Source organism: Megalops cyprinoides, chromosome 24 (assembly GCF_013368585.1).
Source record: "Megalops cyprinoides isolate fMegCyp1 chromosome 24, fMegCyp1.pri, whole genome shotgun sequence".
NCBI classification, from domain to species: domain Eukaryota; kingdom Metazoa; phylum Chordata; class Actinopteri; order Elopiformes; family Megalopidae; genus Megalops; species Megalops cyprinoides.
Genome location: NC_050606.1, coordinates 17,816,831 through 17,840,406, shown reverse-complemented (window position 1 = coordinate 17,840,406; position 23,576 = coordinate 17,816,831). Strand labels below are relative to the sequence as shown.

Genomic DNA, 23,576 nt, shown 5'->3' with positions numbered 1-23,576 from the left:
AATGGAGCCATTATTTTCCATCTCGGCTATCAGTTATAACAGCAAAATGTGCACCAGAGCCGCCAGTTATTCCTCAACAAAGCTTTGCAGACCTGTGGGATCATCAGTAAGATGCTGTCCATCATCAGTGGGACTTCTTTTTCTTTGGGCAATTTTTCCATTGTTTTGCTTGAGCGATCAAGCGCAGGTACTGTAAGCACCTGGGATTAAAATGAGGTTAACATGGGATGTGTGTAGGCAGCATGCTTCTGGAGACGGAACAGTGCATAGCTCATCTGTCCTGCTGCCGTTATCACACGTGTGGAAACTCACACACACACCCGCCAGGAACACGGAGTGCGCGTGGCAACAAACACACACACACACACACACACACACACACACACACACACACTGAGGCAGCTTTCGCCTCGTCGCTTTTGTGACTCAGCCCGCCGTCCACTGCTTCAGCGGGGTGTCACAGCTGCGTCAGCTGGAGGGGAGTAGCTACGCCCTCCGCAACAGATGATCCAAACCACCGCGTCTTCCCCTGGCTCCCCGCCGCCGGTTCCTCACATCCTACAGGAAAACGGAGGATCCTCCCAAGGCCTGATGGTAGTAAATGTGTCTCCTGCAGATAAAGTACTGTCTCCACCTAGCCTGGGTTCCATAAAGCTCCGAGACCCAATCCACAGAGTGGCTGTAACAGTCATAGCGTTTACGTCTCTGGAGAAGACGACAAGGGCGAGATGATGAGAGAAAGCAACAGAAAAACAATTGCAAGTTGCTACAGGGAAAAAGGGAAAAAAGACAAATCTATAGTAATGAAAGGAACACTGGAGTTGTGACTGCTGCCACAGTGAATGAACACGCTTAATATCACCACTAGAGGGTGCAGTTGAGTCACCTGTTCGAACTGTTGCCTGCTGTAGCTTAGCATCAGTCATCGCAACAGGTCCAGTACAGTGGCTGGATCTCATAAAAGTGAACAAAATCGCTGGGTGATTTATGTTTCACTCAACAACACTACTATTAAAGTAGTACACAACAATGAACGCTACACACATGTAAATTATTTTAATGAGTTAATGACTCTTTTGCAGTCTGTATTGCTATTCATTGTGTGACAGTATTGTAAAGTGAGTGAGTGAGAGAAAGAAAGAGAGAGACAGAGAGAGAGAGGGAGAAGATCTAGGACAGAATCTATAAGTGTTTGAAGTCAGTTTAACTTTCACATACCAGACATGGGTGGAGACCGTGTCACTTTACTCTGAAAGAAAACAGATTGGTGTTTGTCTGTTTACATCCTCAAGGGGAGAGGGACGACTGCACTTGAAACGCTTTTGTGTGTTCGTTTACGGTCACGCGGGACCCGAACACCGGCAAAATAATCTGAAACATCTGAAAAGTTGTCCTCAAATAATTTAACACAACCGATTTTTTCCCCCTTTGCTGGGAATTCATAGCCGCCGCTGATTCTAACTCGAAACAACTTTTCTGCTGTCTGGAAAATAAGACACAAAGGAACCATGACAGAGCTATGAATGATGGCCATTTATAGTGTGTTTATAATTTAAGACGATGCACACGTAAATTGATGAATGAACATAACCACATCGTGCTCAGATTCTGTGAGGCATAGGGGTGATGGACATGCTGACCAGGCGTTCTCCCATTAAAAGCTTAGTCACATCCTGTACCAGCCTGGAGCTGCTGATCCACCTTCTCAGACAGGCCCCCAGGGCACCCCCTACAACTGATGATCAGTAAGCTCTTGGAGGGGTCCTCAGTTCACCTTTGTAAAAGTGATTCCTCTAATTACACAAAGATGACTTTACTCGGGGCCGTGCCTCCGACCCAGACTGAACTAGACGGGTGCGATCAGTCATTTCCTCTGACGGGTTGCAATTCAGATGTCTGTGACGCCTGATGACAGCGTGCACGTTTTGGTCTGTGATGTCAAGCTGAACAGAGCCTATGTCAGAGGAAATCCCGGAAGCCTTCCTTCTGCTAAAGGGCCAGGAAACTTCCTGCAGTCCACTTCCTGGTGAATCTGTGTGTGGCGTGGCGAGTGAACATGACAGATCACACACAGACCACCATGTCTTCCTCCCCCCCCATCCAATGACGTGCGATACTCAGAACTAGTCATGTTGCTAAAAAAAATTACAAATAACAGAGTATGGGAAAGGTTTTGAAACTCTCTCTTGGAAATGTTTTGCATTACGAGATATGGGTCTGTCAGTGGTTAAAGAACCGCTGACCACAGCACCCAAAAAGGAACAATGATGCAGAATTACATTTATTTAAACAATAATATATAGGACACTTCTAATGACACGTTTCACAGAAAAGATGAGGAGCAAAAAGTGACAAAGTGGAAGATTCTTTGTATGCACACTTCATGAATTCATGCCAACATGTGGTTAATTGAAAAAAAAAAGCCCCACGCCAACACTTGTGTGGAAAACCTGATATGTAATCTGTCGGGTGACTACCAGGGAAGAGAGCGAAAAAAAGAAAAGGAGAAGTCGGTGAGTCACAAGTAGTGATACAGAGAGTAAGAGAGAGAGGGAGGGAGAGAAGAGGGAGGGAGGGAGGGAGGGAGGGAGGTATAATTACAGTGAAAGAGAGTGAGAGAGAGAAGTCCAGAGAGAGAGAGAGAGAGAGAGGGAGAGAGAGAGCTAACCCAGCCCACTTCCACAAAACCATTCAGCTCCTGGGCAGTGAGCACTACGAGTCTTCTCCAGAGCTCTGCACATCCCTGGGGCACCGCTGAGAAACCGACTGCCCCGCGCCACATTCAAACTTTCCAAGGACCAAGACGCAGACTCCAGCAGAGCAAGACCAGACCGGCGCGGCTTCCCTCCACTCAGCCTTGCAGATCTTTCACAAAACTTCTCCCTCACAACAAGGATTATACTTTTTTTTAACAATTAACTTCTTGACTCACTCAGCTCCAGCCTTCTATCTTACACACACAGGTAGACCTAAACACACACACACACACACACACACATCATATCACACACATTTGAACTGAGGTGCAGGTCTGTAGAGCCAGCTTTCAGTGGCTGAGAGGGAGAGGCTGTGGTTTCTTTATTCCTTTTTTTTTTGTTGTTGTGAGCTATTGCTGTCAGTGCTGCTCCCCAGCGTCTCCAGGGCTCCAGGTTAGGATGTCTTCTCTGGCTCTGCTGAGTGGAATGTTGTTGCTCCTCTGTGGGATTTTGGTGGGGAGCGGCTCCCCGACCCCGACCGGATCGTTGTCGTCGGGCGACGAGCGCGATCCCGCCGCCTCGGCCACGGAGTGCCCATCCTGCGCGCTGGCCCGGCTGCCGAAGGACGCGGCGGGTCCGGGCTCGGCGGCAGGCTCGCCGGACATGGTGGAGGCGGTGAAGAGGCACATCCTCAGCATGCTGCACCTGAGCGCGCGGCCCAACATCACGCACCCGGTGCCGCGCGCCGCCCTGCTCAACGCCATCAAGAAGCTCCACGTGGGCCGCGTGGGCGAGGACGGCAGTGTGGAGATCGACGACGAGGGCCAGAGCCAGGCGGAGATGAGCGAGCTGGCCGAGCAGACCTCCGAGATCATCACCTTCGCCGAGGCTGGTGAGTGGAACCGGCTCGCTAGCACAATCAGAAACGAGTAGCGGGGGGTGGGGTGGGGGGGACTAACTCTGTCAGCAAAGTTTGCTTGCCTAATTCTTTCGAGGAAAAGCTCTCTCTCAGGGGGGTGGATGATCTGGGGAGGGGGTGGGTGATTAGGGGGTGGCGGTGGTAGCAGCACGCATCTTACTTCCACCTGCGGATGTTCAGAGATTAAGTAGACCTGTTGACATAAAAGGAGAACAGCTTAATGTGACAAGTGAGGCTCTTACTGCCTCCTCCCTCCCCTCTTTTCTAAGGCATCTGGTCACCTCCTGCTGTTTGAAAGAATTGGACAGTAATCATCTGTAAAAATCCTCCAGCTTATGGCCCTCTGCCATTCCCAGCAGCGACAAACACTTACAGAGAACGCTTCACTGTGGGGCTGTGAGGCTGTCCGTATTTCAGTCAGTCTCCTGCCGTGGCAGTTTGAGCAGAGACAACGTCAACGCAGTACAGCAGCTCTGAATGAGTGAAATTTATTTCTGCTGCTGAGGAATGTTCTGTCCCTAAACAAATGCCAGGCAACAGTGCACCAGACACACGTCGAAGTGGTGCAGAGTTGTACGCTGAGCAGTGTGTTGAGATATACTGTAAGCGGTGCGTTTGGGTGTCCTCTAGCCAGTGTGTTGAGATGTAGCTGAAGCGGCGTGTTTAGATGTACATTAAGCAGCGTGTAGAAATGCCCTCTAAGCAGCGTGTTTAGATGTACTCTAAGCAGAGTGTAGAAATGTACTCTAAGCAGTGTATCAAGACATAGTGTTTCAGTAGAGAAGACCAAGTGTGTGGTGGCGGAAAGCCATATGGGATGACTAAAGATTGACAAACCGGCACGAACTCTTCCCTCACGAGCGCGGTGATGTGTCTCTATGCTGTGCCAACAAAAGCACAGAAAGTGTGTAACGCAAAGCGATTAAACTAGGACTTGCATGTAATTGAGAGTCCAGAGGAGAGGTCTCTCTAGTCATTAAATCACCTGTGAAAAAACAACACCGTTATGTGGTGTTGTGTGGAAAGAAGACTTAGCCTCACCCCACTCTGAACACACTTTTATGTAAACAGGATCTTAAGTAATACCATATTTCCAACCAGAACAGTCATCATGAGAATTTAAAGATTTTTACACTCGTGTCACCACAAATTAAAGGCTTTGAAGTGAAACATGCTGATGTTCCTTTGATACGTAAGCACTGCAATATAAATTTTGAAGAAAAAAAAATTTCTTACTGCTGTCACTTCTCGCAATAATCACACTGTGCACAGCGTGTACATTTTCATGTGAAATCCATGCACAGGTCACCTGTGCGCATAAACAGCTCTACGGGCTGCCATTATATCTTTATACGCTCATCTCTACAAGCTGGGTTAAAAAAAAACAACAAAAAAACTAAGTTGTATTAACAGCCATATTCAGTACTTGCTCTGAGCAAGAGTAACCTAAGACAGCTCGGATACAACTTTGATACCATAGTGTGTCTGTACAATACCGTATTAAGGAGCAAAGGGGTGTTTTAAATCATATTTGATCTGATAAAATGCAAGTGCTTAAGGTCTAAGAGACAGGGGGGTAAGATCTGAAGTGACATTTAGGGAGGGATATAGAATATGTCATCTTCAGTGATGGTGAACAACACCTATATGTAGTTTCACAAGCCCTCACTGTTGAAGACAGTGTACGGCAATGGTGAAATTATGTGTGGAGACCAGGGTGTGCTAGAATGGTGTGTCCAGAATAGTCGATTTCAGTGAAAAGCTTGTCCAGGTCACACTGTTCCGAACACGGTACACTTTGCAAGGCAACTCCTCCCACTTTCCTCACACCTTTGAGAGACACCGGCGGGCACAGGTGTGTGTTGGTTCTTTGTACAGCTTACAATGCCTCACCGTAAACTCCACACATCTCCATACATCTTTAACAACATTAGTCATAGGTAAATTACACAGTGCATGGTTCATAGGCCAAGTGATGACCTGTAGATTTTAAGACAAGAAGACACAGCCAGATAGTTAACATCTGAGGATGCATTATCAGAATCTCCTCTCATCGGTCTGTACTATTGCCCCAGTGGACCAGCTTCAAGGTCCCGCTGCCAAGTGTTCCGTCTCCGCTGTGCCCCTTTCAGAAAAGTTTGAGCGGCGGCTCCTATTGGACAGGGGAGCGGGGCAGCCGGAGAGACCTCCTTCCCCCCCCCCATCCCAGCGTTTCAGCCTCCCTCGCCCATGATGCGGGTCGCTGGCTGGAGATAATAGCCACTGTCTGGGATCCCCTCGCCAGCTTCAGTAACGATAGCATGGCCGCTGCAGAGGGAACAGCCTGCTCCCTTACTCAACTAGGCAGAAACAAACCCGTGCGCTCCGGTTAATTCCGGGAAAAGCTTCTTTTTAGGGCCGCTGCAAACGACAGTGCGGCTGACGGCGTATGCATCTGAGCCGCGCTGCGCTTCTCTTTTTATTCTTTGGTAGTTATACAAACTGTTCTAAATCTATGCTTGTGTGGGGCAGTTTGGCAGTCCTGGCTGCGTAGGCACTCAGCAGTCTTAAAGTAGATCTCCTTCGTGTTCGTGCCCTACTGTGTGTTTTTAAATTGGACTACAGAAAAATTACTATGAAAATTGCAGAAAAAGGAGAAGATGGATTCTCCCTGAACAGCCAAAAAGAGGAAATTTATTAAGTATCTCTCCTCAAACGTGCATGCGCTCACAGAGGCAGTGTGTTATCTTTTGCTCACGCATACATGAAGCTTTCTTGCTTTTGTCTGCTTTTACATGTCTCTCCCCGTCAGATAATGTCTTCATTGCCAGCAAAACTCGGCTCTGCTTGTAACCTTGTTTGAGTGATATCTGTTTTATTGTGACTCAGAAAAACCAACTGGACTGCACCACACTGCATTAAAGACAGACTGTAAAACAAGCGAGAGAAAGTGGCCTCCACACAGGGACAAATGGATGCAAAAATAATTAATAACCGATGAACCGGCCACTGCTATAATGGGGCCATGAAAGGAACAAAGTTCTGGTTCTGTGGCAACAGGAGTGGTCTCCAATTTCAGTTATTCTCATAGGATCTCACTGCTGAATACACCAAAGTGAAGTCACTTAAGCAATGTACTCTTTCATATGGACCTGTACTTCTTAGAAACAATGTGGAAACAATCATCTTAAAGAGACCTTTGATAAAAGAACTGTCATAAAAATGGACCATGTCAGAAAGTGAAATCAAAATGGAAGGAATGTGATACGCCACACGTCAAAAGATATATCGATAATATATATGAATATGTAAAAGGTCTCTTTCACGTGCACTTTTACATAGATATATGGTGTATATGCCTCGACACATATATTGCAAATTATATATGTATACATAATATAATTATGTGTACAAGTAGCATTTTCATATTTCTGATTGTGGCAAGTCTGATGATTTTGTAATTTAATATTCATATTTTGACATACACACTTAATTTTGATTTCATATCTTGACATGTGTTGACACATCTTACACATATGTAAGTCAGGGTAGCCTCTAATGTAGGCTTGATTTACAAAAGGTATAAATTGATACTGCACTGGGCTGGGTGTGATTTTACAGAGAGACAAAATGAAGGTTTTCATGCTTGAAGTTTCAGTTCTCATGTAACAGACACCACCCCCCCCCCCCCCCCCCCCAAAAAAAAAAAAAAAAACTGCTGAGTTTCTGAGGCGGCTATCGCTGTAATCCTCTGTCGAAGAAAAAGCCCATGACAGCACATTTGGTACATGTCTGCTTACATAAATGCACATAATGGCTTTGCTCTATAAATAGGCCATGAATGAACCCCAGATTAAAAAAAGGCCCTCGCAAAGATTTATGAAATTAGGGGCATTAACGATGTGCTGGGGGGGGACTGCGGAGTTCTAGACCAGTAAGCCCGCAGGACTGTTAACTGCGCATAATTGCTTCATTCAACGAAATATAGGCTCCTATAATTGCTTTAGGCTGTGCAGTTGTGGGGGGGCGGGGCTTCATCAGGGGGCTTCTCTTATTGGATAACAGCTCTGAGCACTGATAGAGAGTGTGGAGGAGAGAAACACTGCCAATTTCATAGCCATTTGCTCTTCTGAATGAAGTTGTAAATTAGACACAACATCGTTAATGAAATTCTGATGCGGCACATCAGTCCTTCAGCTGTTGCTCTCTCGTAGCCCGAGAGCAGTTACTTGGATTCCTTTACAGTCTTGCCTGAAGGACAGTCTCCTTCAATTCAGACAAATGCACTTGGCGGATATAAGCAATCTTGCTCGTTCACTTAAAAAGAAAAGATTACAGCTGTTCCGTCCATCACTGCTGACCAAACAAGGCAGTTACGGCATATTTTACATTCCTAAGAGATGCTGTACAAAGACATTTGAGGTGAGGGTCACGATATGTTGCATGTTGCCCATTTGGGGCTCAAACCCTTAACCCCCAGGTTTAGAATAAGGCACCATAACTGCAACATTAAGCTGCAAAGTGTGGATCCTGCTACCAGGTTGCTTGTGGTCTTAAGGATGTGCATGCTAAAATCCCCTTCAGTAAGGTGTATTTGTACTGTGTTTTTAAAGCTGTTCAGGTCTTAGACTACTCACAGGTGTTCAGGTGGTAGGCCAGCATATTCCACTCTACAGGGCTCTAACTTTGTAATTCAGCTCAATATGGCAGTGAACTTAACTGAAGACCAACTGTGTGTTCTGTGTATATTGATTCATTTTAGAACCCAAGGACTTTTCTCAATGAAAGATATTAAACCAGATAATCAGTCAAACATTAACCATGTGTTTATATTAATGACTACGGGAAGGTTCTGATCGATTAAAGCTTGATACTCTGCCTAAGAAACAGTACACATGGACATGCAAACAAATCTATATGAAAAGATAGCTGTTCTCCCAAACCTTGTGTACAATTAGGTCAGTCAAGCGAAAATTAAGGAAAATGTCATGTGCATGTTGCAGGTTTAGGGACAGTGCAGTTGTAAAGTTTTTGCTTTGTAATTTAAGACACAGTTTCAGGGTGATATTTTTCACTATGTGATAATTGTAATCTGTTATCCATGTTGTTGTTGTAAGTATACCATTACGGGATGCAACCTGAACATTTCCACATGCAGAAATGACTGAGATATATGTAGCCCAAGGTAGCCGATCGAGCACATAGGAAACTATCCCAGCATGACATTCAGAAACAACAGCTGCTTCCGTAACTGCTAGCCAGAGACAAGCGAAAGGAGGAGGATCCTTTGTGAGCGACCCATTGTAGTGTTTTCATATCCACGCGCGCAATCCATCAAACTATGAACAAATTGGCCGGGAGTGGAAATAATAAAGGTCGAAATGGCGATAATGGGGCGGGAGAGCTCCCCATTGTCTGCGGCTGTCATGGAGAGCTGCCCCTGCCCTCCTGCCAAATGCAGGAGTATTGAAATACACTTTGGCGGGTTACGTGGAACCGGCTCTGAAGGGGCGCACTGGCCGAGCGGGCACCGTACTGTATTTCCTCCGATCTGGAACCGAAGGCCCCAGAAACAAAAAAGCCAAAGAACAAACAGTGTCATGCGAAACCCTGGCGGCAGGACCGCTACGGCTCCTTTATCAGGCCGAGGCCAAAGAGAAAGACGGCACTGCCAGTTCCATTTCAAAGGGGCTGGCAGAACGGAGGCGGGGGGGTTGGGGACGATGTCGATGGGGGTAATCCCTCCGACATATTTTCCCATGTCACACCGTGTCCCGATCAAAAAGCAGCTAAATTCCGGGCGGTCTTGGGGAAAAAGGGGGGCGGCTGAAGCCGCAGGCGTTCCCGGGTGGGACGGGGGGAGAGCTCCAGGGGGTTAAAGAGGAGGACCTGGGTGGGAATTTGGGCCGTGTGGGTCTCTCGGGCTAGCATGCGGCTGAATGGAGGGCAACACGATACGACTGTGCTCCTGCTGTCTGTGAGCCGCCGCAAGCCCTCACCCGTTCGGCTCTCGTCGCTTCCTGAGGAGATCGCTGGCCTTGATTGTACTCACGTATCCACTCACAATGAAACCCACAGTGATTGTTATGAGTATGATTAAACCCATTGTTAGCGCTGACATTGTTTGTGTCTCAGTCCGGACACGCTTTTATCGGTGCTAACTTGCCTTACTGTTGTTCAAGTGAGGTATTATATTGCTCATACAAAAAATAAAGCTTGCAACTGTATTTGTGCCCTGTTTTGGTAAAGGAATCTTATCAGTGGAACAGCAGCGGTACAATACTACACCTCACAACTTTATGCCCAGGGGGGCCTACTGATATTTGTCTATACATGCAGTCGGAGTGCATTATCGGTCACCAATATCACAGACTCTGCTAGTTTTCAGATCATAAGTTATTGCTTGTACCCTGTCTCTCTCCTTATCATTATAACCTCCTAGTAGATGCAGCCCTGAATGAAAATATGATTAGACAGATCGCCATTTATCCCCAAAAGTAATCCTCAAATTGCTTGCATCTGTTTGTCGTGTTTGATTGTTGAGAGGACCCAACTGTCAGGCTATTGAGAGAGTGAGAAAAAGGGCAAGTGAGAAAGTCAGAAAGAGAAAGAACAGAGAAAGACAGAGAGAGAGAGAGAGCGAGAGAGAGAGAGAGAGCGAAAGGTCAGAAGTGAAAGGAGACCATAATTCATGCGCTTCTTGCTTTGATCTTCGTGACTTTCTTCCACGAGGCTGGCCACGTCTCTCTCTCTCTCCTTTGGCTCTGTGTCTCCTCCACTGTGCCAGGCGATAAATTTGTCCTGGCTGTGGTTCATCTCTGGTTTGCAGCAGGGGCAAAACCTCTTCTGACCACATAGAAAGAGAGAGAAAGAGAGAGACGGAGAGAGAGAGAAAGAGAGAGAGAGATCACCGAACGCCAGCGACCTGCGGCGAGGGGTTACGTGACCGGTGGCATGGCTGACCTTTGGCACACATGCAGCGCTTATGTCTCTCTGCGGTAGCACCTCTAAGTGCTCTCCTCCAAGAACGCAGCCACTTAACCCGTTCGAGATGTCAGCAGCTAGTTGTCCGGCCGGCGAGGGAAAAAAAAAGCTACCCTGATCCCGAGAACACTTTCCTGCTCTGATTGAGTGTTCGACACGATCACGGGACGGATCAGTTTACCAGACGTACAGGATATACACCCTCATTAAGAATGAGGCCTATTCAGGATAATCACAAATGAGAGGCACCATGAAAAGAATATGACAGGGTTTTTGACAGTAACAGCACCTGTATGAGTGGGAAATGAAAGGCTTTAGGTGTTCAGTGTCTCATAGGTCTGGTCTGATGCCTGGGTCGGTTCTCAGTTTGCTTCTGATGTGATGCCAAGTATATAATTGCAGCATGCAAGTAGTGTATGGATGTATGTGGGTAGTCTGGGTTTGTATCCAGAGTAACATTAAAGAAATGTCAGATAATATGGTAAGGAAATTACAAGGGCTCAGGATACAAGGTTCCAAAGACAGTGAATTGCTCCTTCAAACAAGAAAGACAAAATTAGGGTATCTGTGCATGTTCCACACAATGTGGTCTCAGCACCACATGTAAAGTACAGATCTTCAATGTAGTGGCCAGATATTCAAGTCTGAGAGTTCTGAAAAAGTTCTGTCGCTGCCATTGCATAAGCAGTATGTGCACTGATCTTCCAGCTTGTTATGCATTTTCTTGAAGAGGCGTGAGCCAAACCTCTAGCTCCGTGTTTCCCAACCCTGCTCCTGGAGGCACACTGTCCTGCATATCTTCTATGTATCCTTCCTGCTTGACTAAATCAGGTGTGCTCAGCTAATCAAAAGTGCCACTGATGAGTTCAGTCAGGTAGGTAGAGCAGGGATAGATAGAAGATATGCAGGACGGTGTGCCTTCAGGAGCAGGGTTGGGAAACGCTGCTCTAGCTGAATTGATGATCACTCCTGCAATAGAAAAAACAAACAATTCCGTCATGATTATATTTTGTCACTGAGCAAATAAGGCAGAAGAGACAGGAAACATCATATTTGATACTTGAGTTGTGCAGTGTTATAAATGAGGAATGTTATGCATCTCAGGCCTCAGCGACTGAATGTTGCATGAACAGGTTGGTAGACTGGTAACGTTAACCGTTTTTCGGCTGTCTCAAGAGTGTCTCCTTTTGCTAAGGATGGAACATGCCCAGTTTGTGTCCATACGCTTAGTAGGTGTTTTCTCACGAACCAATCACCTTGAGTCTATCAGGACTAAGGCTGTACCAGGTGAATGGAGGTGGGAATGCATAGTGGCCAAAGGGGGTGTCGGTCAGCAGAACGAAGTAACTGCACCCTGCAGGGGTGATCAAAGACCACAGGCCTCTGAAAAAAGGGTAAGGAGTGGGATTATGGGCCACAATGCATGCGACATTCCAGGGAGCCCCCCGCTGATGGTTTAGCAAGCCCCCCCGCCCCCTCGCCGGCTCCCTGCCCCGAGTCCTCCAAAGACAGAGAAGGAATGTGACAGTGTCATTTTCCACCTTTGTTCCCGGGACAGCTGTGCAAACGGCATCCTCCCAGCTAACCGGGTGGTTGCTGTTGTTGAAGGATTACTGTATGTCTCCTGAGCCTCTCCTCCTTGAATGCTAAGGAATCACGTTGCGTAGCGGAGCGCTCAACCAAAGGCCTCGCAGTGGGGATTTTGGTCGTAACGGCCATCGCAGAGTGCCGGGGTTTGCTCAGATCAAGCCCAGTAACTCCATCCTACAGCCCGGCTGCGGTTGGGGGCAAAAAAAGACAGCAATTAAATGAATGTAGCGGACCGACTGTCGCGGATTGTTCTAATACCGCAACAGTTGCAGCTGTGTTTGGACAGCTCTGCGATGACAGTTTACTTTACACCCGGTCTAATGTTATGGCGTTGTTCCTATTACGGCGTGCAGTGGGGATTAAAAAGAAAACGTTTCTTATCTCCTACAACAGCTCAACAGCAAGAGCTGCGAACTCCTGTGAGCAAAGCAGAAACTGGAGAGAGTAGGTGTGTCTAAACAACATATACGTACCACCGCGTTTTGTACTCACCCTACCATTCAGTCAAACCTGAACTGAATTTCTTCACTGCTCAAAGAAGGAGCCTGACTCATCAGTTACAAACACATAACAGGTGGTCTGAGCAGGTCTATGAATGTGTTTGAAAAGCAGGCCCCAACTTAAGAGTGGAGACACTCCCTGCCTATATATCAAACATGAGAAAATACACCGCATGTATACATACACAGATGTTATTTCCAGTCCATGTATTTAATTTTATGTTTATGCGGGGTGCAACACAATAGGCAGTACATGCAAAAAAAAATTATATAATTAATATATACTAATTGATATACAGTTTTTTGCAATATATACGGTATAATGTATTCTACAAACAATGAAATATGTATTCCTGATATTTCTCATCTCATTACTTAATGGGTGTAGTTAATTTAATGGGTGTAGATTTATTCATCTTGCCTCTAACATTGTATTTCACCTGCCATGGGCATTCCTCTGGTGAGGACAGCATACTTAGTTTCAAGACCTATTGTGCAGGGTTACCTGAGAAGGTCTAAGGCCGTGGCCCCCTGATAACTTGTTAAACTCTCGATTACAGTCCCTTTGAAAAGCATTTTTAAGGGCATGGGTTGAAGAGAGACAGACTGTCGGCACAGGGCCTAGTTAGAAAGCCATGAAGCCCACAGGTTTTGGCACACCTTGCCAAACACATTCTATAAGATTACAGACAGATTACAGACAGATGGGCTCTGTGTGTATGTGTGTGTGCATGGGGGAATTGTGCGGTACTCCTGCTTTTGAGAAGTTACCAACAGCAGTTTTTACTGAATTGGGGGGCAGTTGTAGGGGCCAGAGTACTAGAATCGGGCTCCATGGGTCACAAGTTCAAACCCAGGGGGAGGGAGACTCACCTGGGGCCAGGTTAAGCACCTCAGCTGTTTTGAGTCTGAGAAAGAATTGCTCCATATAAATGAATTGCTGAACGTTTGAGAGGGAGCACTGCAAGTGTAATGTAATGTTATGTGGTGTAATGCACAATATTGCTAAGGCTTGTCATAATATGACATGCTTTGTATACACAATGGTGTTCCAGCCAGGCTCCAGGAAATGTTTTGAGGGGGAAGAGGTGTTGACGAAGGACTGCAGATGGAGATGATGACTGTAAAAGTTATTAGTGCAGGCAAGGAGATAAGTGATTGCTGGACTTTTGGTGTTTATTCCCCTGTTTTTTCTTCTGGCTTGATTTTGCTCAGCTGTTTTCCACCGTGGTGACACATAGTATAGAAACAATGGACAGTGGACAGTGTGATTTGCAATCAACCAAACAAGTAGCTTCCTTTACATTGTAAGCTTCTATGGCGTGACTTCAGCTGCATTAGTAAGACGTCAGGTATTCTGACATGGTTGAAGAAAGCCATTCCTAAAAGCTTATTGTTTGACTGTAGTAGTTTGTCTAAGGACACAGGCTCATGATTTCAGTTAGGCTACAATTCCAGTAAGACTATAATTCAAATGACAGCATTTACTTGAAATAACACTTTGCTACTGCTGACAGATAAACACTCACAAAACATAAGCATGCAATTGTAAAATGGCCAAAGAAGTAATTAGCGCTTATACTGTTGACTATATAGATTATAATGTGATCCCCTGGGAAAAATGTTAGCAGCTCCTGGTTACAAATTACACACAACAATTGCACTGAGTGCAACTTGATAGTTCTGCTCAGTCTGAAACTGTCAGAACCCTGGAACGCTAATGTAAAAGGACACAGTAGCAGCCCCTGGAAAGTGGGAACCAAATACAAATTTCAGATCCAACTTGCTGACCGTCCTCCATGTTTCTCTCTCTTCCTCTACAGGTGAATCCCGGGATTCTGTGAACTTCCAGATATCCAAGGAGGGCAATGAGTTGTCCCTGGTGGAGCAGGCCAACGTCTGGCTGTTCCTCAGGCTTGCCAAGACCAACCGCAGCAGGGCGAAGGTGTCGATCCAGCTCCTGCACCGGCGCCAGGGCCCGGACGGGCAGGCGCAGGAGGTGGTGGTGTCGGAGAAGGCGGTGGACACGCGGCGCAGCGGCTGGCACACCCTGCCCGTGTCCGGGAGCGTGCAGGCGCTGCTGGACCAGGGCGGGAGCACGCTGGCGCTGCGCGCGACCTGCCCGCAGTGCGCTGAGGCCGGCGCCACGCCCGTGCTGGTGGAGGCGGCGGAGCGCGAGCAGTCCCACCGGCCCTTCCTGATGGTGGTGGTGCGGCAGGCGGGCGACCAGGCCCACCGGCGCAGCAAGAGGGGCCTGGAGTGCGACGGCAAGATCCGCACCTGCTGCAAGAAGCAGTTCCACGTCAACTTCAAGGACATCGGCTGGCACGACTGGATCATCGCCCCGTCCGGGTACCACGCCAACTACTGCGAGGGCGAGTGCCCGGGCCATGTGGCCAGCATCACCGGCTCCTCCCTGTCCTTCCACTCCACCGTCATCAACCACTACCGCATGCGGGGCTACAGCCCCTTCACAAACATCAAGTCCTGCTGTGTGCCCACGCGCCTGCGGGCCATGTCCATGCTCTACTACAACGAGGAGCAGAAGATCGTCAAAAAGGACATCCAGAACATGATCGTGGAGGAGTGCGGCTGCTCGTAGGGTCTCCCGGGACCCGGGACACAGACCACCCCTCCACCCCGTGCATCGGCATATCCATTAAAAAAAAAAAAAAAAGCAAAACTCAAACAAGGAGACGGAGGGAAGATGGACAAGCGACCTTGCCATCAGTACTCTTTGAAGGAGACACGCAAAGTGTTCTGTGTTTTATTATTTTTTTTTAAATATTACTTCGAGACTTGCCGACACAACGCTGATCCGCTATCAGTCGTTATCGAACCTGATGGGTATCTGTAACTTGGAACTTGTCTCTGTGGCACTTTCGGAAACTTAAGTAAAAAAAAAAATGAAAAAAGAGAAATAAATAATATATTTTTGTTACATTTAAAAAAAAGGGCGCAAGAAGGAGAGAGAATATTTATGTGGCCGAGGTGCAGTGTGATTCCCTCCCCCTGCACTGCAATAAAAAGGAGATATTGTGTCCATGAGGTGCCTGAATAATCTCAAAACTATGCAACTCATCAAGTATTACCATGTGATTTTTTTTTTGTTTCGTTTTGGAATTGTTTACCTTTTCAAATTAAAAGAGGAAGACTTTTTGATACTTTTTTTTATTTTCGAAGTACATGTTACATGTTTTTGTTGTTGAAAGATACTTGAAAGAAACTAGTTTGACCAGCTGCTGGAGCCAAACACTTCTCTATATAATAATTATTATTTCTATTATTGTTATTATTATTATTTGTTATTATTGTTAATATTAATATTATTTTTTCTTGCCATTAATGTTTTGTTTTTGAAAACGTTCTGAACGTTGACAATTTGCACTATACCAACATTCTGGTCAGCCTTTTTCGTAATTGCAAGGTTTTTCTGAAAGGGGAACGGCACTTCAGAATGTACAAAATCTTAGAGCACATTTGAGTACGCATAAGAAGACGAGTAGGTGTAGAGAAAGAAGGTAGACAATTATGGATTTGACGTAAGACACATTTCTAAACATTAGACTTTATTGCAGGCAACACCAAAGAGTTTGTGTGAGTGAGACCAATCTCCAGTGAGAGGCCATTTGTCTTCAAAGCCAGTCTTTAAAATGAGGTCCAGTTCTCTGGAGCATCCACCCCTTCCTCCATTTTGAAAATCACCTCACATTCCCCTTCGAGTCTCAGACCATAGAGCATTCTTGTAATGCTATAGTTTACTTTTGGAGAATAACTCATTGATAAGAAATGAAGAGCACTTATGTCCAACATGTGTGGGAAAAAAAGAATGTGCAGAATAAATTATACATAAATATTTTCAAACATGCTGAGAGACCACATATCCATATTTTGTTCTTTTGAAGAAGAAGCTTCGTTCTGTGGTTTCACCAACTATTTGAAGGAGCCATACTTGGCCCATCTCCATCATATCCTGCATCATATTAGTTCATGACTGGTCGTAAAGAGTCCCCCCCCGCTTTCTGCATTAAACACTGTACCAATGTCAATGTCTTATATAAAGCAATTTCAATTTTTACAACATACAAAGTGGTACAAATGTATGAGTAGGGATGTTCCTGACATGAACCTTGTACAAAAAAGTGAAACAAAAACAAAAAAATTTGAAAACCTGAAAAAAAAAACAACTAAAAACTACAAATAGTAAAAAAAGAAAAAAAATTATGGTTGTATGTTTTGTTTTATTTGTAATTTTTTTTTCGAAAGAGACGATACTGAAGAACGTGTTCAGACTGAGATGGAAAAAAAAATCTTCTTTTTATTCTGTATATACAGAAATGCAGATACTGTTGCATTGCATCGATGTACAAATCAAAAATGTGCTTGTGGCTATGTTTTTTAATCTAATTTATTTTACAGTGTTTTTTCTTCATCATTAAAGCTAAAGGGTTGTAACACTAATGCTTGTTATTTGTGAATTTGTTTAACTAATGTATTTGATTTTGAGTGGCATCCCATTCCTTGCATTAAATATTTATGTTTTCATAGTGTGCTAATTTGCTTAAAGGCATTATGAAACACCAAACATGCATGCATATGGTCATAATCCATTTAAATTCTCTTTTATGATAGGAGCTCACTGGATGACCCTACATGGTTATTCATTAGAACTGTAATTGGGCATGAGAATTGCATTTTCATAATTTTAAGCACCAGGGCAGGGCTTTATGGAAACCTCCTTTACTAACTAATCTAAATAAGGCAAATTATGATTATGTAATTTTGTGTATCCTATAAGAAGAATTAAATGCTTAAGACAGGAGTGTAAAAAAAGCCAGGAGAAACTTCTCAGAGCTCCCAAATTTCCTTACTACTACCTCTTCCCTGACTCTTTGTATCTAGATAAAAAATAAGGACAATATCTCAATAGGAACACAATTAAAATAGACAATACAACAGAACTTTTCAGGGGGATGGGAAACATCACAACTGGATCCTTCATCAGCTACGTATGGCTACCATGAGGCTTTCTCTGGTCTGCGATGTGATGGTCTAACATGCGAGATAGCACCCAGCGACCCGCAGGAGGCCCTTAGGGCCAATTAAAGCTTTCATCAAATATTCCTGTGGAGAAAAAAAAAAAAGGTGCGGGGGTGAAAAACAATGCCAGAGAGGTCAGACCCCTGGCTTTGCACGCCTCTGTGAGGTGGAGACTGTGTAACTGTGACTCTCCAGACTGTAACTGTTCAGCAGAGGGTAATCCAATAGGCTGGCATGTGCATTTAGCAGAGGTCAGTGTGTGCATAAGTTCACTACCACCATTGTTCATTATTAGAGCATGATTTATCACCTTTGATGTGAGAGGCCTGATTCATTAGCGCGGCGTCAAAGCCATGCCTCTTGCTGGGAAGCAATGCTGTGGGTTTGATCCCAACAAACACCGCAGCCAGCTACAAGCTGTTGATAGCTACGACACCCGTGGGGGAAAGGAGACAGGTGAACACCTGCACCGATGAACTGGTGAACATGGGCAGATCTGAGAACAGTCATTCACCCACGCTCGTGTTCCGCTCTGCTGTAATGAGACGATCATTGTTTCAATAAATCTTCTGAACACTAGGCCCTGACATCATTCAAAAAAAAAAAAAAGAAAATCTGCGGTGCTGTTGAACAGAACCTGCTGTGAGTGTGTGTGTCTGTGTGTATGTTTGAGTGTGTCGAGAAGCGGAGCATTTCTGACCTGGCTCATACCTTGGCTCTGCTCCAAAGGTTCCTTGATAGCCAGATGCAGTCTCCTGAGTAGGATGTCCACTGGTTTCCATCTGGAAGGCGGCTTCCGTGGCCCAGAGTGGCCTGGCTAGGTCATCGCACAGTGTGCACATGAAAGAAATTATGGAACAAGAACTATAAATTCAACATTTAAGATTTACATAGCTTGCATGATACGTACACCCTCTACAACATATATTTCTGCCTCTTACATTTCCAGGGAGCAGGGCAGGGGGGCTGGAGGGTGAGGACATTGTCAGTCTCAGACTTAGTGTCTGAAAGGATAATGTGATGCATGCGTTTTGACAGAGAGTAGTTGGTTGGCCGAGACACACTAATACAATTGCCATAATGATCGAGAGCTAGGATTATGTTGGGATGATGTTTGCATCCCTTGAGTTCCTAAGAAAACTAAAATCAGGAGTTTCTTTGAGGCAGTCAGAAATTCATTAAAAGGCAACAAAGGATGGGGTGCATTAGACTGATCTGCTTTCTTTCTACTGTGGAGTGTATGTCCTAGTTTGTGTTTTCGACTACACCACCCAATAATCAATGCAATGTTGGGAAGGTCATTCATATCTCTTGTAGACGTGTTTGGCGTGTCTTAGAGTCACAGCTGATGAGGAAGTATTCAGTGTTTGCAACAGAAGAATCATTTCTTAGAGGTAATGATGTAATGTTGTCTAGTGTAACGACAACAGTCTCACACTAGACAAACCAGTGTGACACAAGGAAGTGCTTCAAATAGTTATTATGCAATAGCTTAACAAAACATGATCGCAACGGCGACTTGCCAGTGCTTTTGGAAAAACAGCGTCGTTCAAACTTTCAAGGAAAAAAAGGAACAAAGGCAGTCCTGTGTTAACATCTGTTCGGGTTTGCAATAAATAAGTAGAGGTCTTTATAACAGCACATTCACACTTAGCGAGGAATTTCCCAGCCTCTGTACCCGGCATCAGTGTGTGTGCGGATATTGATACTGACAGCCGATCACAGAGGAAAATCCCTCATCATTTGAATGTCAAGAGGAAAGGTTATGATTGCCAATGAAGATCATCTGTTTTTCATAAAAGGGCGATCTCTTTTTTTATTTCTATCAGTTAGTTTGGAATATGTAAATAGATAAAAACAGATAAAAGTAGATAAAAACAACCTGAAATGGGGCTGTTTGCATGGATCTTTTCAAAGTTTTCTGACATCTTCTATGCAAATAGTAGAGGTAGGTCTCACCACCATAACAATATCCCTGATAAAGGGATCATTATTTTGTGTATACCACCTGATTGGATGTTATCACCTAGACAGTTTGTTGTCAAATTTGGGGAGACCTGGATAGAGTTCTTTCAATTAACTTTTTCATTCACTATGGTTTGATGGATGATATCCATATCGAGTGATATCTTTCAAAAACGATTTATTGAATTGGAATTGGATAGATTGCTATGTTTTCTTAATCTGCTAATTGTGCTATTTTGAGGATTTATATTTTCAAAAGGTCTCAGAGGCTGCTTGCTCGTTAGCTATGGTTAACATTTAGCAGAAGCTAGTGAACTAGATGTCCAGCTGCTTTCTACCCTGCCTGGCAGGCTCAATACCGCACAAGTTAGCTTGCTTGGAAAAACATTGCTTTGTAGCTAAATACTGCAGGTAGATAGATTTGAAGTTTTGTCTAAGTAGCTAGCTGTGTGTGTCAGCTACAGCTAATTTTGCCTAACATTAAATTGCATGTTGATATTGGTATATAAAGCTTGTGACTTTTTGATTACTCAGCTAGGCCTACTGAATTTTATTTGTAAAGAAACTGATGACAACACAGTTCAGCGTCATCATGATCTGCATCATCGTCATCACATTTTCAATTTTCATGGATGTGTCAAGTCACAATGAATTATGGAAATATTAGAATTAGGAAATGTGATAAAATACATTTTTATATGGAAATTGTGTTCCCATAAGTAAAATGTTTTTTGTCTGATGTTAAAAAGTTCTGTATGTCAATAAGTTGGAATGCTTGGTTTTTCGTGTCTCAAGCATCAAGGCTAAATGTCTTTCTCACAGAATTTGTCAGACGGGAGGTACGGAGCGCCTAAGAAAAAAAATGTGTCTTTGTGTTTGGGCTGTTTGGAGGTCTTGAAATATCCACGCTGCGCCATGTACAGCAGAAACAAGAATTGGACCTCCAAAGAAGCCACAGATTAAACGCCATTGACGTTCACATGGTTTGCAACCGATCACCAGTGGCAACAGCCGTTCCAACGGCGAGGGAACACGCTATCTCGCAACACAACGTCAACAACATCTCCGCGGCGGGGGGTGGGGGGGGGGGGGGCACAGAAGCCGACAGGCGGGGGTCTGGTGCGGCTGCAAGGTTGGCCATCTGCAAGTGGCATTGAAACGCGGCGGCGAACCTTGCGGAAACATAAACACGGGCGCGAGCATTCCGCAGCCTCAAGGGCGTGCTATAAAAGGCACTGCCATACCCCGCCGAGGGAAGGCTAGGGGGCTATCAGGGCCCCTTCTGCGAACAGCACTCCTGAAACCCGGAAGACTATCTGAGGCCTGAGAGTGGCTTGAGATACTGTACCACCAGGCTCCATCCGGACCGGGGTTCTGGATTCAGGACGGTTTTGGATCGTGGAGGACCCCGGCGGCAGCGGCCAGATCCTCAGAATCCCAGAGATGATTACAGGAAAACTTGAGCCGGCTCGTTAATCAAGATGTATGGTTCAAACACAAAGTGCATATGCTCCCAGAAATATAAAAATAAGGACTAAATCTACATTACAGTGACCTATTATCTGTGTAGATACATATGGAGACGCTTTAAAACTATTGTGAAAGTATCCTTTGTTATGCAGAACTTTCTGTAAGGAAAGCCGTCAATACTTGACCCTTTCCATTCAAGGGGGAAACATTCTACGGATCAACATGAATTTGGAAATCCAAGAATATGGTACAGTACCCACAATACTTACATGCAAAGGTGGATTTATTCCTAACACAAGAACACATTCAATGCAATGTAATAATACACTAAATCATTACCACAGTAATCAATGATCTCATAGTATTCAAAATGTGTGTTAAAACAGGGTTGAACAAAACATTAGTTTAAGTGGTAATCCTCTGGGTTACCAAATTTTCAACTAATCAGCTTCAAAATTAGTTCCTTTCCTATATTAATATTAAAGAAATTAAAGCTGTAATAGCAAAACCTCAAAGCACAAGACAGAGTAAGGCCTCTGTGGGCCTGAGGTTGGGTCTACAATACACTGGCCTCACCTAAATTGATTTTAAAAGGTTCTAATCAATATCTCTGAACACCTGAGGATTGCAACAGGGAAAAGAGGAGAATATATTGTGAAAAAAACCCTGAATCAAGAAATGCAGTAGTCACCCGAGACACCTGAGCTTTGGAACATCACAGTTTGGTGGTCCAGAACAGAAGAAAAATAGTAGTCCCACACCGCTGGACTACCTCATGTGTAATACCCATGTGTAATATATATTGTGGAATAGGGAGTGTTGACTGGATGTCAAATGTGCAAATGGCGAGGATCTCCTGTAATTGCATGTGCATCCTAACATAATTCTTACAAAGTACTTTTTATGCAATTACAGTTGTACAAAGTCTCTGTAATGTAATGTGATCAAACTGAACATGCATTGTATCAGATTTGATCAGCACTGATTTCTGTACAGTGTAGAAGTCTGGCAATGGCTGAAATTCCCCTGGGGTCAGGGAATAATTTTCCAGCTTTTCCCAGCTGGGTTTTCTGGCTTTTTTGATTCCATCTGGAAAACTCTATTTATTGGTTATAAGTTGAGATAAGTATAATATGATTGGTTGAAATAGGGAATGACTGCTGTCCAGTAAATTAGTCTTCATATTAATACTAACATAACAATTTGCACAGCAGACACCTTTTTCATAGCAACTTATATATCCTGAAATTTTCTCATTATCCATTTATACGGCCGGATATTTGCCAAGGCAGTATGAGTTTGGTACAAAGCCAGTTTTTATTTCACAACACCCATACAGCGATCTAGATTCCTCACCTTTTTCTGTAACGATTTATGCAGATCTGCACGAATGCAACAGCCACGCTTCCCTCTCCGCCCCGGGACATGTGTACATAACTCCGGCCTGGACCCTGCGTGCATCCGTGCTCCGACATTGTGACACAAGTCATTCGCATAGGTTTGTACTGGCTGGCCTTGAACTAGGCTCTTCCATTCATATTTGCTGAGAGGGACTGAATGATCGGAGCCAGAGCCAGCTCTGCGCTGCGATCCCAAACAGAATGCTGAACAATGCGGGCATCTGGCACCAGCCCGTCTGTGTGTTCACAGAGCATATTTCAGCGTAACTAAAGACGGCGATTCTTCCCGCAATCTACATCTTGCCCTCCTTTTAAAAGCCACTCGGTCATGCAGTGACCCCTGCCATGGTTAAGGGTCTCGCACGAATGCGACCTAAAGTAGCTACATGTACATTGAGCAATGACATTGCAATATCTTATTTACTTAGCACATTCCCTTGCCCAGGGCAGCAACTTTCGTTGTTAGTGTCCGGTATGCAACTGATATTTGGAGCAACGCTCATAAAGTAACTTTCTAAAGAGTACGGCCAAAGAGAAATGCCTCATATGGCATTTGAACCAGTGACCCATCCTACAAAGCACTCCTACACAAATGTAAAAAGCAGGTTATCTGCAGCGGGAATCTAGCTTGCACCCAAACATCGTTGTGGGTATGGTCCAGATGAATTATATGGGGAATTTGATGGGTGGAAAACTGTTAACGATGTATGAAAAGAGAGTGGTGAAAAATTCCCCTCGTGACATATTTCACATAGTTCCTCCTAAATCATTTGAAGTGCACAAATATTTTTGTTGCAGTTCAGCTGCTGCAAGCGCAAGAAAGCTGTGGGGAGAGCTAAACAAATGAATTATGGACAAAGTAAATACTTGCATTAAATGAAAGCTAATCCTTTGGCTGCTATTGAAAAAGAGACCACATGAAAGTATATCTGATTTTTTTTTTTTGGGGCGGGGGGGGGGGGGGGGGGGGGGGGGAGTAGAGAGAGACAGAAAGTAATTACATAGTGATTATGTATTTGTTCAGCTTTGTTCA

The 23,576-nt window shown here is 44.7% G+C and overlaps 1 protein-coding gene across 1 annotated transcript; it reads left to right on the top strand.

The window, feature by feature from the left end:
• The first annotated feature begins 3,155 nt into the window (after positions 1–3,155).
• inhbab (inhibin subunit beta Ab) lies at positions 3,156–15,304 on the top strand. The gene is made up of 2 exons (XM_036519231.1): positions 3,156–3,588; positions 14,492–15,304. The coding sequence occupies exons 1-2, from the start codon at positions 3,156–3,158 to the stop codon at positions 15,268–15,270; spliced, it is 1,212 nt and encodes a 403-aa protein (XP_036375124.1). The 3' UTR covers positions 15,271–15,304.
• Positions 15,305–23,576: the final 8,272 nt, after the last annotated feature.